The following is a 13,464-nucleotide window of genomic DNA, read 5'->3' on the forward strand; positions in this document are numbered from 1 at the left end:
GATTGATCTCTGTGCCTTCATGCTAGGGCAGGTACACACCTTTCCATAGAAAAACATTGTGTCCTAGTTCAGAAGAGCTGGTCAAACCCTGAAAGCCTTTTCTGCTAGAATTCTAATTTGGTGTCATTGTGTGGCAAAAATCAACATCAGCCTTTTATTTTCCAGTATTGAATTGCCTATGTCCGTACAAAGGACTGCCTGTACTTAAGACAGATGTCAGTGTTATTCCAAGCAGGGATCCAGTCACAGACTAAAAGTCAATTACCTTGTGAGGGCAACCTTTGACTAGTGGTGAAGCACACCTGAGCTGGAGCCCTTGCTTAAGCCTCTGCCTCCTGTCTGGAGAGGTTTGTCCCATCTCTTACAAGCATTTCAGCAGGACAAAAAGGCAGCCCAGTTTCAGACTCCAAAATCTGGAATAAAGACCAAACCTTATGTCATAACTCTCCTATAACTTTGATAAATTAGTCTTTGCTCATCATTTTTCCAACATCTGCTATCTCTTTAGTTCAGTTTTTCAATGAAATTTTCCTAAAAAGTCACTCTGCGAAGCACTTGTGTATAAAAAAAGGCAGGAAGTAATTTCTTTAATAATGAGGAGGAAAAAAAGCACATTTTTCATCCTTTGTTGTCAGTACACAGCACAGTACCTCACTGAGGAATACTTCACTTACATCAGAAGTTTAAGCTACTGATTGAATGTGGAACTATATGGTATTGTAACAGCCTGTACGTTACTGTTTCCATTTCCTATCCTGAATTGTGGAGAGGTGACAAGTGCTTTCTACATACTGATACTAGTATTAGCAGAAGGTGGTGATGCCAAGGCGGGATACTAGACTCATTTCCAGGCTAACACCATGTCAAAACAGATGGTTCCACGAGCTCCTGTGTCCTGGGAGACTTCAGTTGAGTGCTTTGTCCAGTTTCTTTAGTCTTACTTTTTCCATTTTGCAGCTTTAACCTATATAAAGCATAGGTTTCACAGAAACAAAAGGAAGAAGTTATGATGGGATTGGTCTGTTAATGTGCTAGCTTAACACCCTTTCTTCCCCCCCCCCCCCCAATCGTCTTGATACTTCCTGTACAGAAAGAGGATGTAATTAATGTAATTAGCAAATATTTTAGAAACTAGTTCCCTCTTAAATTTTCAGAACACACCCATTTTAATTTGCTAGACTCCCATGTGGTATAATTTTCCCCTCACTCTGTCAGAATAAATTGAGTGGTAGAAGCCACTGCTTTAATCGATGTGGTTTAGAGAAATGGAATCCATCTTTCTGAAGAAGAATCTTGTCCTAGTAAGGAGGAAGCAGCATATGCAGGTGAAGAATGATTTCTAAGTGGTGATTAATATGCTTAAAAGTATGCCTGTGTGTCACCCTCATTAGGAAGATTTTGAAGGCAATAGAAGGCCTGTTGGATGAAGCTTCAGTAGACAGCTCACAAACTAGGTCCGAGAGAATTTTGAACTTGATCTTAGTGGCTAAGAGGCAGCTAAAACATTGTAAGGGAGAACATTAAAAGTCAGGCACAACAGAATGTTACAACTGAGGTTTATCAGAGACCTGCTGGAAGCAAACTAGATGTACGGGCCCCTTCTATACTGGGAAAACTAGATCAAGGTCAATCTCCCACACATGTGCTGTAGAAATGTTTTCAGAATTCAGTTGTCACTGGATTATGGTTTTGTATGCTAGTAGTCTTCTGAATTCTCTCAGGGTGTGAGTCTGCGTTGTCTGCTGCTCCTTGTGATACCTCTCTAAAGGAGCTGGTGAGGATCTCATGCTCTCATAAAGTTACAGCCCACTTTTTAAAGTGAATATATGGCTATCTTTAAAGCTGAATAAGGTTTCCCTTTGGATGATGTGTTTGTTAGCTGGCGCAACTAAAGGACAGGTACTTCTGGGTAGGGGCAAGCTCATTTTTCAAGGATGTTTGTATAGGGAAATCCACCACATCTCATTTCTTGTTTTAGGTTTAGGACAACAACCACTGGACAGGTGATACTTCACAAGTTTCAAAAGATCTGTCAGATTTTAGTCAAATTCCTGAAGCTGTCATGCTAATTCATGTCTATTGTATTAGCATATCCTAAGCTTCCCTTCTCATAGTCTGCTAAAACATTAGCATGCAACTTAATAACTGAGCCTCCCTTTCCATTAGTCAGGCAAGAGCTGTTGTTCAGCCCCGTTCCCTTCTTCCTACATCTGCAAGAGATTTTGCAGCTGCTAAGACTCAGTGATCCCTTCTGCTGTCTTTCAGCCTAGCCACAAAGGAGGGGGCATGCACTCAGTCCAGGAATCCCATTCCCCTACTGGCTTCAACATTCCTGATACTCCCTTTTTTTCCCTCTTCCTCTCTCAAGTGAGTCCTGTTCTGTTTCCCTGATCCCTCTCTAATTGTTCACCTTCCTCCTCCCCCTGGATCACCAGGAAGTCAGTTCTTCGGCAGCGTGGTGGACTCTGCTGATGCTGCTGTCTCCCAGGGATGAGGGTATTGCAGCTGCCTGGTGATGGGGAGATGGCACTGCAGTTTGAAAAGCACAATGGCATTTTGCCTGACTTAAGTGCCTGCCTGGACTGATGCCATACAGAGCTCCAGTCCTGATGCGACCAGATGGCTCTGGCCTGTACAGTCGCGCAGGAGCTGTTTCATTTAATACCACATAATACCAAATACTTGCTGAATGTGTCAAATCTTCCCCAGCACTGCCAACCTGGCTGCAGGCTTCCTCTCACCTGCCGCCTGGGAGCTGCTCCCTGCCTCTGGCACCCCTTCACCTCCAGCTGGGAGGAAATGAGCCACCTTCCAGGATGGGTGCGCAGCCAGATCCTGCCCAGGGACAGAGGGAGGGGTAGCGCCTGCACACCAGCACGGCTCTGGAGCCTCTCCAAGGCCAGGTTTGCTGAGACGCCACCCTGCTGGGGAATGCACCTGCCCGGGCGAGAGGTGAGGACTCGCAGCCTAGCGCCGCACCAGGAAGGGGAGCCAGTAGGAGCACCTGCTTCTGGGCAGGCGGTTGCCAGAGGAAGGGAAGAGATTTTTCCCCGTGAGCTCCCCTAGTAGCTCGATCCAGTGGAAGGAAAGCCCAGGAAAACCAGGAGCTGCCAGCCAGGAGCAAGGAACAGTGCTGGGCTGTCGCGTGTGGGCAGCGTCTGGGGCAGGTGAGTGAGCCTTCCTCCCCGGGAGCTGTGTGTGTGTGGGAAGGGATGTACTTCATCAGTCACTGCTGGCAGGTTTGGGGGCTGCTTCAGACGTACCTCTGCCTCTCACCTCCACGTCGTCTCTTCCTTGCATGGTTGTGTTTCCTCTTGGCAGATAAGGCTCGGGAGTTCCTTGTTCCTTGGGGGCTCCCAGGCCTCCCTCGGCAGAGGTGCATCGGGACAGGCTCTGTGGGGTCAGGATGCTGGATCCCTGTTATGCATATGGAGAGGAAGGGGAACACAGAACTTTCTAATGGAGTGTGCCAAAGCTATCTAAATTTCTGTAAAAAGGAGCTGCCCGCTGACCCTGTTAAAATAAGCCTTCTACTACCTCTACCCCAGAGCCCCTGGGCTTGGTGAAAGGAAGGGATGGTCTGCTATCACCCATGGCTTCCACAGAATGTCCTGAATGATGCTGGTGGCAGGAGTGCTGGTGGGAGGGATGCTCGCTTCTGGGAAAGCATTATCCCTCTGGCAGGGTAGAAAGGGTGGACTCTCCCCAGATACAGACTAGGCAGCATAGCTTTGAATTGTGAGCAGCCCCAGAAAGGAGGAGCATTGGGAATTGGTGGCTGATGCAGCAGCCAAAAGAGTGTGGATTTCTTGCCAGGATTTTGAGTGAGACAGACAGATGCCACATGAAAGCCCCATTACTCCCATTCCCTGAGGGTTCCTCTATCCTCGCGCCTGAGTTCTCAGGGGAAGAGAGGGGACCTTCAAGGCCAGGTTGGATGGGGCTCTGAGCAACCTGATCTAGTTGGAGATATCCCTGCTGCTTGGGGGGGGTTGGACTAGATGACCTTTGAAGGTCCCTTCCAACCCAAACCATTCTATGATTCTATGACCTTCCCCCACGTCCCAGGGCAGCAGCATCCCTGCTCCTAGGGGCACAGATGGGCCTTGAACACTACGACATTCAGAGCTTCTGCTTTGTGCATTGGCAGTAACTCAGGCATAAAACAAGATATATGAGCTTCATTCTCTTTGAGCCTGCTAGGGAGCTGGAAATATTGCATGAAAGGATGGGAAAATATTTATGCCTACTCTGGACTAGAGGTTTCTGTGGGGCTGGACAAGTGGTAGCGCGAGGTACAGAGTCCATCCCAAACAGGCTATGGCCAGACCTGGCTAAGAAACAAATAAGCTGATGACTGGAGAAGCAGAGGAAGGAGATGGCTTGAATCTGTTAGAGATTGTGAGAGTCTGTTGGCTCTCATCTAGATTGCTCCTGTTAATCTTTTTATGTATTGTTATTTTACAGCAAATCTTGCCAGCCTCCTCTGGCGTCCGTGATGCTCACAAAGTCCACGTAGTTGCGTAAAACCCTTCTGAAGGCTGGAAACATTGCAGAAGCCTGTCCCACCCCCAGGCTTCCCCTCCTAAACACTGTGGGTAAGCAAGGTCTCGTGGTGTACCCTGGGTTTGGGGAGAGGAGGGAAGTGAGGAGTACTTCAACAGCTGAGTTCTGTGTGGCTCTGAAAGTGTTAATTAACACACAGTCCATGGCCTGTCTGCGAGATATCAGTCAGACATAAAAAGTCTATAGGTAAACAAATAAATGCAGATACCATTCCCAGGCAGTTGGTAGATGTGCATCTCCATACCTGCAGCCAGGAGAGGCCAGAAACCAGTTGGTAATGACCTTCCAATTCCAGTTAAGTGTTGTGAGAGAAAAAAAAAAAAAAGACAAAAAGAGAAAGACATTAACGTTTTTGTTTTCCTGCATTCCCAGTGCATTCCTGTTCTTCCTCCACAGCTGCCAGCCAGCAGTGGGGAAAGACAGCCTGTCAGTGTTTTCCTGAGACGTGGCCTTCAGTCAGAAAGCATTGTGTGACTGGGCTGGTCCTCTCCTCCTTTTTCTCTTGCATATAAAGATGGGAATGCTGAAGGTACTGGATTCAGTTGTAAGTAAATTGTAGAGATCAATGACCTGTGATACATGTTATCAAACTAGCTAATCTGATGGGCTAACTCCCAGTGGGTCTGTGTTATGGTCTGTCCCAGACCAGTGAGACCAGGTAGTCCAAATAGCTGCTACCAAAGGGGCAAGTGCTATAGAAAGCCTCTCCTTCTCCCTCATGGCAGAGCAGGGATCCGCGTCCCTTCCTTTCTCTTGATCTGATCTGGGCAAACTGATGTGCTGCGTAATGTCAAGAAACCAGATCAGCAAAGCTACTGTGAGATCTTGTTTCATTGCTTCTCCGAGGAGTGGTGGGTGACAGCCTAGAACAGAGCTGTTCTGATTTAAAATATAAAGACAGCCAGATTATTACTGAGGGGTACGCAAGGGAAGGATGGGAGGCAATGCACCCATGCTGAGTGATGGGAAACTGTAGTTAGATTTAAGGAAAAATGTGTTTGTGGTGAGGATGGTTAAACACTGTAATGATCCCAGAGGAGCTGTGGATCCTCCCTCCTTGGCAGAATCCAGCACTTGAGTGCATGGAGCCTTGAGCTACTCACTCTGACTTTGAGGTTAACTCCTCTTTAAGCAGGTGGTTGGACCAGGTGACTTCACAAGGTCCCATCCCACCTGAATTATTCTGTGATTCTAAGAGTGAAAATTGTCACTATTGACACAAACCCTCGCAGTCTAGACAAGCCCAAGCAGGTTTGAATGCTTACAGAGGAAAAGATTATATTCCCAGAACACTTTCAGACACAAGGAACCATGGAGGCACACTTCAGTGGAAGTCTGCCTCTCAAAGAATTTGTTTAATAGATGTTAATGTAACACTAAGAAATAATGCCCGTAGAGGTCACACCTTATTTTGTTCTCCAGCCAGTTGTTTTGTTTTGCTCCCTGACCTTCTTCTGAGCAAATAAAAATTAAAATGGCTAAATTTTAAAAAGTAACATGGAAATGCAGTACTGTAGCTTGATTTTTGGTCGCATTTTCCTGCATTCTGGTTTGTGCTGTTGTGGGGTTTTTGCTAACTTTGACTCACAACTTGTGTGCTCAATTTTGGTCAAGCAGCAGAAGGTTGCAGACCTTGCACTTCTCCAAGTTTGTGTTTTCTTAGTCCAAAATCTCAACCTAACCTACAAACCTGCTGTTTACTAGACTCACCCGTTTGCTGGTAAGGAGATAAGGCGCCTCTGTGCCTGGAGAAGGAAAGGCAGGAGGAAGTAGTGCTGAGCACTGAGCTGCTTTGCGTAGGCCAGGGAAATGTTTCCAGGCTCAATGTCTTCTCACCCCTCTACTTTGAAAGTGACTTGTGACATCCACAGCTTCTCAAGGACTTGTGTCCTGGGCACATGTGGCTGTGCGAACCATGAGAGGCATCTGCTGCCTCGTGCAAAATCAAACTGGTTCCCAGCAGGCACAAATCAGCATGCTCAACCACAGCTCTTTTTTTTTTGCTTTTTTTTTTTTTTTCTTCCCCCTCTAACTGATGCTTTCTGATTGTCCTGGCTCCAGCCAGGAGCTGTAGATCTCCCACGGGCCTCCAGACAAGTGTACCCTCTGGAGCCTGGGTTTGTGTCCCAGCCCACTCCCTGCCCGGGCAATTCAAGCACCAGTGCAGGGAAAGAGCGCGGTGCGCAATGGGTCCCGGGCCTGCAAACCTGCGGTGGTTAGAGACTTCCTGGACACGTGCTGGCAGCTGGCAGCCTGCCCTGAGCCTCGTCCAAAGTGACCTCATGCTCCATCACAGCCGGGGAGTGACTCAGGAGGAGCTTGGCCTGACACTGTCAGGCAGTGTCTGGTCCGGACACCCCCACACTATTGTCCTCCCTCTCCCCCCACCCCACGTTAGCTTGCTCCAAGGGGAGAGGGATTTTGAACATTCACAGGTAGCAATCCATAAGAGGATGCAGCCTGTGGCAAGTGCCTGAAGTCAGGGAGAGCTGTGGGAGGACAGATCCTCAGTGTGTGTGGAGCTTCCATGCGTGGAGATCACAAATTGTCCCCACCTGTCTGTAATGAGCCCAGGCTGAGCTTTGTGTCCTGCAGAGCAGGGCACAAAACTAAACAGAGTGTGTCTGGCATGGGCTGATGGGCTTCTGGAGAGCCATTTCTAGCAGGGAGAAGTGACACAGCTCTGACACAGGAGATCTGCATCTGTTCCTGTCCCCACCACAGGCTCGTGTGGGACTCTGAGCAGTTTGTGTGTGTGTGTCCGTGATGGCTGAGGGTGCGTCATCCTGTCTGGGAGGTGACCAGGGAGGCAGTTCATGTGTCACAGGGGTCTGTCCCGTGTCTGAAGGGCTCAGCCATACCCGAGATGCTCCCGTGCTGTCCTCCCCAGGACCTCTCCTTGCTTTGGGTGTGCTGGATGGCCCCTCTGGTGCTGTGGGACCAGCTGGAGCACTCACGTGCCAGGGTGGGATGTTACTTGAGAGAAGTGCAAGTGGTTTCAATTCTTGGTGTAAAACTGTACCCAGAGAAGTATTGAGGAGGGGCAGGATGCTGGGGAGGTGATGAGCCTGGGAAGCCAGGCTGCAGGTTGAGACAAAGCTCCATGCTGAGGGGAACCCAGCTAAGCACAGCACCGCAGAGCCTGCCTCCACCCCACAGCCACTGCTGCTCTTCCCCTGCTCCCTGCCAGTGGTGAAGAGCTTCAGGGAGCAGCTGGAGCAGAGAGAAGAGTGAAATCGCGAGGTGCCAGGTCCCAGCTGTTTGGGGGCTCTTTCCAGGGAAATGCTGAGACCACTGGAGAAGCAACTATCATGTTTCTGTAAGGGGCTTGAGAGGGGGGACTGCCGGTGGTGCAGGGGTAGGGACAGGGCTGAGGACAAGCAGCAAGGGCAGCTCTTGCTCTTCCAGCAACTGGAGTGGAAGGGTTAAGCCCTGGTCCTGACCCCCACCTCCCGCTGTCATTCTGGGCAGCAGAGCCAGTTGGTGACAAGAGGCTGATGCTGATGAGGGAGCATGTGAAGCTGGAGCTGTGAATGGGGCTTTATCCCAGGAGGGACCTGCCTCTGCTCTGTCCCTGCCCGGTTGCCAGCACCAGCTGCAGGCAGAGCCCTGCGGGCAGCCATGTGCCAGTAGCCTCTGAGCGGGGCTGGGGGGGCAGGAGACTAGCCCTTGAGGCAGACTGAGGTCCACGCACTGCATGGAGGTCTCCTGCGAAGATGTGCATGGCTGGTCTGTGCTCCACCACATGGGGTTTTTGTGAGGGAAGCCGGGGAAGGTTTGCAGGCCAACCTGGAGCAACCAAGGTCCAGGGTTTGGCGGGGGATTGTTTGGTAGAGGGGAGCAGGGTCTCTGTTTAATGATATCTTCTCTCCTTGACTCTTTCAGATGAAAGACACAGGAAAGGAAGGACGCAGTCCTGATTGTTCCCTTATGGTGCTGCTCTGGGGATGCTCCACCATGTCGTGCAGCCCTGCCTGGAGGGTGGGCTCAGCCCCAGCACATGGACCATAGCTCTCCAGGTGGCACATATGCAGAAGGGAACACCACTAGGCTCCAAGGAATAAGACAGAGGCATCCCCGCTTGAGAAATGCAGCTGCCTTCGCAACCACTGCTGCCTTGACCCTCCACCTCGCTGTAAGTGTGAATTTCACAGAATTCATCTGTGAAACCACCCCACCGTGCCCTCCCCACACAGCCGCACACCATGCCGGAGCTGGCAGAGCTGAGCAGCCCTCGAACCCCTGCGGACGCAGACCACATCCAGAGGAATATCTTGGAGGAGCATGTGGAGCTCTGGTGGTTCCAGGACCCCAAGAAGTCCATTCTGTGCTACGGGATGGCAGTGGTGCTGATCCTGGCCTGCGGGATCGGGGGCATCATCCTGCTGTACAGCACTAGCAGCCGGTCTGGGGAGTGGCGGCTGGCCGTGGGCACCACGCTCTGCCTCCTGGCCCTGCTCGTGCTGCTGAAGCAGCTGTTGAGCTCTGCAATCCAGGACATGAACTGCATCCGCAGCCGGGATCAGATCGAGCTCCTGAAGAGCGGAGGCTTCTCGGACTGCCTGGTGCTGCTGCTCAGCGCCCTGGTGCTGGTGGTCTGCGGGGTTGTGCTCACCATCCTCTCCACCACGACCATGCAGCTCAGCCCTGCTCGGCCGCTGGCCAGCATGTTCACCAGTGGGGTTGTCCTTCTGACTGCTGGCAGTGCCATCCTCCTCTGCCTGCTGCTCTACCTGCTCTGCATCTCCTGCCACCAGGCTGCTCCTCGGAGCCTGGAGGCCGGCGAGATCCGTGTCTTCACCATTTCCGGCCGCCTCGCTGCAAACAGGCGGCTGCCTCCCACCTCCAGCATGGCCAACCTGATTTGACCCAGGACACCCCTCTCTGAGCCTCACTGGAGACAGCCTGTCAGCAGGGCTTGTGCCAGCCTTTCCCCAAGGAAGGGCAAGCGTTGTGGTGTGCCTTGTGCTTCTTTCGGAGATGACTGGCATTTGCGTTGCCCCAGGCTGATGGCACAGCAGAGGCTTGGGGCGCCTGGACAGGCTCTGTGACCTGCTGCATTAGGAGCACAGCGCTGACCTGCTTGGCATTTTATCTCTACAAAGCTTCCTGCTTCCTGCAACAGTGGCTGTGACCGGCTGTGACCTCTGTCACAGAGTTAAGGTGAGCCTGCCCTGTACCCCTGGGGACCCCAGTATTTGCTTAATTCCTGCAGTTCCCAGGGCTGTGTCGTGCGCTCTCCTGGCAGGAGAGGCTGCGCCTGCGGATGGTGTAAAACCACCCTGTGCTCTGTGCAGAGCTGCCAGCTCAGACCCCTGTCCCAGCTGGCACCAGCGCTTCGTGCCTCTGAGCTCATGAAGGTGGGCACACACTGAGCATGCTGTGATGCCCTGTGTCAGGTGTCCCCTCCCTCCCAGGCTGCAGGACCCCTAAGCAAATTAGAGCCTCTAGCAGCTGACGAATGGCAGGAAATACTCCTTGTGTTGCAGCTCAAGTGAAGGGAACTTGAGGGGAGGTACGGCTGCAAGGACTGCTCTGGAGAAAGCAACTGTGTGTCTGTGGGAGGGAGCGTGGGATTTGTGTGGGATTCTGTGTGCCAGAGCTCCCAGATGGCTGGACCTCACATGAAATGTGATCCAGTGCCAGGATCTGTTCCAATATTACCTTTTCGCAGCCCACCATCTGCTGTGGTTTATCATAGGGGTGATCAAAGGGTGTCGGTGTCAGGGCCCTGACGGGTTATCAGTGCTGGATTGTGTGTTGGGGCTCTGCTGTCCCACCAGTGCGCTCCAGCCATGAGAGCCACAAGCAGCAAGCTGCAGTTGCTGGGAGATGGTGATGGGATGCCTGAATCTTGGGGCTGGGGCTGCTGCCCTGCAAGGCCAGTGTGAGGAGGGAGTTCGTCTGACAGGAGTTTCCCAAGCAGAGACACCTCTGCTGCCACAGGAGAGCTGGAGCTCATCCCAGTCCCTGCTGGGAGCCTGCCCAGCACCGTGGCATTCCCGCACTCTTTGTCTCACAAATGCTGTAGCTGCTGTGGGGCAGAAAAGTTCTGCTCCCACTTGGGCCTTACCTGGAGATTTTTGGTGGTTTTATCTCTACAAGTTGTCAATCACTGAGGTGCCTCTCCCAGAGGCAGACTAAAAACTCACCCCCGGGGAGCTTTTCCTGTGACTTGAGGCTAATTTACCTGTCAAAAATCTCATCCATAGACCTGCACATCATTTCCCTGTCCTTAGACACAGATCCTAACCTCCTAGCAAAGCTGCTCTTGTGCAGTCCTCTCTTCCTCTTCATCTTCCTGTGTGCTCCTGTCTCCCCCTCACCTGAGCTGCTCTGCCCCAGCTGTTATTTTTGCTCATTATTTGCTAAGTTCCCTCTGCAATGGAACAAGATCGAGGTATTATTTTTTGGTGCCTGATAGCCAATTTATTTGGAAGAGGACAATAGCTCATTCCCTCAGTACCAGCACGACTTGCTGTCTGTGTTACGCCTGGAGGCAGTGTCAGAGTTCAGCACCAGTGAATCCCAGCAGGTATATGCTGGACGATGAGGACTTCATCCCTTTGCAGCTCCAAAGCACACCGCCCCGATGCACTCAGATTGTGTGAGGGCACTTCTGTATTCATCCACTCTGCCCTGCTCCTGTTGGCTTTCCTTCCACCAAAGCCTTGTATTATTTTCCCAAAGTATGGGAACATATTTCGGCTTTTCTTTTCTGGATCTTCACTACTTCTACATTTTCCTCTGCCACTTTCACATCATCCGTAGATTTTATTAAACTGCTGTTTCCTCCTCTCTCTGCATCACTTCCCTTAATCTGCCCAGGAGTTCAGAGAGTGTTACTAAGCTCAGGTCCTTCTGTGCTAAACCCTCTGCAAAGCAAAGAGCTGTCCTTCCCCTCCGGGCTGTTTGACCCCGAGTCCAGCAGGGACCCCTGTGCACACACAGGGAGGGACAGGCCAGAGCTGGACAGGTTTGCACCATCACGGTTACTGCTGCTCTGCACGTCTGTGTTGGTGCAAGTGCAGTTACGTCAAGATGCACTGCCTTTGCCTGCACCAGTGCTTTAGCCGTTACTCCCAGCTCCCCCCGCCTGCACGTGTGGGCAGGCCGCAGCTGCCTGCACACCAGCTGTTTTGCACATCTGGTCATTTCTGTGACGATGCATGACTGTGCTCAGCTCACAGCTCCATGCTGCGTGTGTATCAATGGGAATCCTCCTCTCCAGAGCCCCTTCAAAATGTGCCCCAAGTGCCCATGAACTGTGCCACAAAAGGATGCTGAAGGGGCTGTGGCAGCAGCCCGAGGACCTAACGGCTACGAGCAGGCTGTCTCAGGATGGGGTTTGGGTGTCCGGCTGCCCCGACGGCTAGCCTGCGCTGCCCCAGCCGCTGGCTCACCTCTGCAGCAGCAGTGTGGGTTTCTTCCTTTCTCAGTTCCTGTGTTGTGCCCTGAAACATGTAATAAAGTGTTGCACAAGTTGCCTGTGTGGAAGGCTGATGGTTGAGTGACAGCCTTTCTGTGGAGCGGGAGGTGGCAGGGCTGTGCAGAGCTGGGCTCTGCTCAGGCTGAGCTTGGGGCAGAACTCACGACAGCCCAGGGTCCCTCTTGCGGCTGTGGTTTGGGCTCATCAGCTAGCGTGGCAATGCCACCACAGGCCCCCCAAATGCATGTACTTGTTTCCGATGTATGACTCCTACCTCCAGATGCACCTACTTGTCCCTCTGCTTAAGGACCCAGACATAGGAGGTCCTCCTTACCACCGCTTTGTCAACGCAAGATCTTGCCGTGTCCCTGAAAGCAGCTCACGGGATGCATGCAAAGGCTCCTGAATGTGTCAGTGCCAGCTGGTTTGTTCACAGAGAAGCTGTTTTGCCCTGCGGTAGGGCCAAACCTCCAGCCTCGCAGCGGCGGATGCTGCCTGCAGCGAGCACGGAACCAGTCTGCCTGCATACCTGCTGCTGCTCCCGTCCACTGGCCTCAACCACGGTCCTTCCGCAGCTTCCTGGGGGGACACCTCCTTGAGAAGGCTCCTCCTTTTTGGCTCTGACCCCCTCGTATTCCCAGCTCTGACGTCTCTATTAAGACATTGCTGAGACCAAAAGTAACATACTGCATCTAGCACGAGTTCATGGGAGTGAAAAGCATATTGAAAAGCCCATAAAATACCTTCCAAAAGGTAACTGAAATACATTTTCTCAGTCCTCAGTTTTAAGTCTCCTATCTTACCAGAAAGATGTTAGAAATTTCCAAAAATGACAGCACGTATTGTGTTTTCACAGCTAGCTGTTAAGATGAGCCCAGAAGGCAAAACATGAGGCAGCAACTGCAAAAGTAAAGCTCAGTTTAGAAATACAGCATTCAAGAGCAGAAACTGGCAGACCACTCAAACAAGCCAGCAGGTTTTCCTCCTCCTCCTGGCGTCAAACTGCCCGTTCCCTCTCTGGAAAGTGCTTTAAGTCACTGGCCTGTATCACAGATCCAATGCCCGAGCCAGTTGTCCCCTTTGGTTTACATTCTCTGACACGTATTATTTACTTTTGTATGCACTGTGCTCTATAAATAACTTAGTAAGCAGAGAAATAAAAAGGCAGTTTACAGTGAAATGGAGGTTTGAAGGAGATGGGGGAATTAGCCGTGTGGCAGGGCTGCAAGAAATGCCCTGATGATGCTTCATGCTCCGGAGCACTGGAGAGATTCCCAGCTATCAGGGACGGTAACAGAGATTCCCAGGCTGTCATCAGGGATGGTAAGGACCGGGCTGTGCCCTGGGGTATTTTCCCAGCCGGATGGTACTAGACTTGTGAATCACTTACTAAGGAGGGCGAATGCCTCTGCTGCTTCCTGCTTTTAACTCCATCGTGACCCACGCAGGCATGACCGACTACAGCAGAA

At 51.5% G+C, this 13,464-nt stretch overlaps 1 protein-coding gene across 2 annotated transcripts; it reads left to right on the forward strand.

Moving 5' to 3' along the window:
- The first annotated feature begins 4,466 nt into the window (after positions 1-4,466).
- TMEM125 (transmembrane protein 125) lies at positions 4,467-10,245 on the forward strand. 2 transcript variants are annotated; one of them, XM_086753739.1, is made up of 2 exons: positions 4,467-4,598; positions 8,452-10,245. In XM_086753739.1, exon 2 carries the CDS (start codon positions 8,772-8,774, stop codon positions 9,432-9,434), a length of 663 nt encoding a protein of 220 aa, XP_086609865.1. In that variant the 5' UTR covers positions 4,467-4,598; positions 8,452-8,771; the 3' UTR covers positions 9,435-10,245. The 2 variants fall into 2 exon arrangements, with proteins under 2 accessions (XP_086609865.1, XP_086609864.1); XM_086753738.1 differs by lacking the exon at positions 4,467-4,598 and adding an exon at positions 8,190-8,295.
- The last annotated feature ends 3,219 nt before the right edge of the window (positions 10,246-13,464 follow it).

Source organism: Chlamydotis macqueenii, chromosome 8 (assembly GCF_036417535.1).
Source record: "Chlamydotis macqueenii isolate bChlMac1 chromosome 8, bChlMac1.mat, whole genome shotgun sequence".
In the NCBI taxonomy this organism is placed as follows: Eukaryota; Metazoa; Chordata; class Aves; order Otidiformes; family Otididae; genus Chlamydotis; species Chlamydotis macqueenii.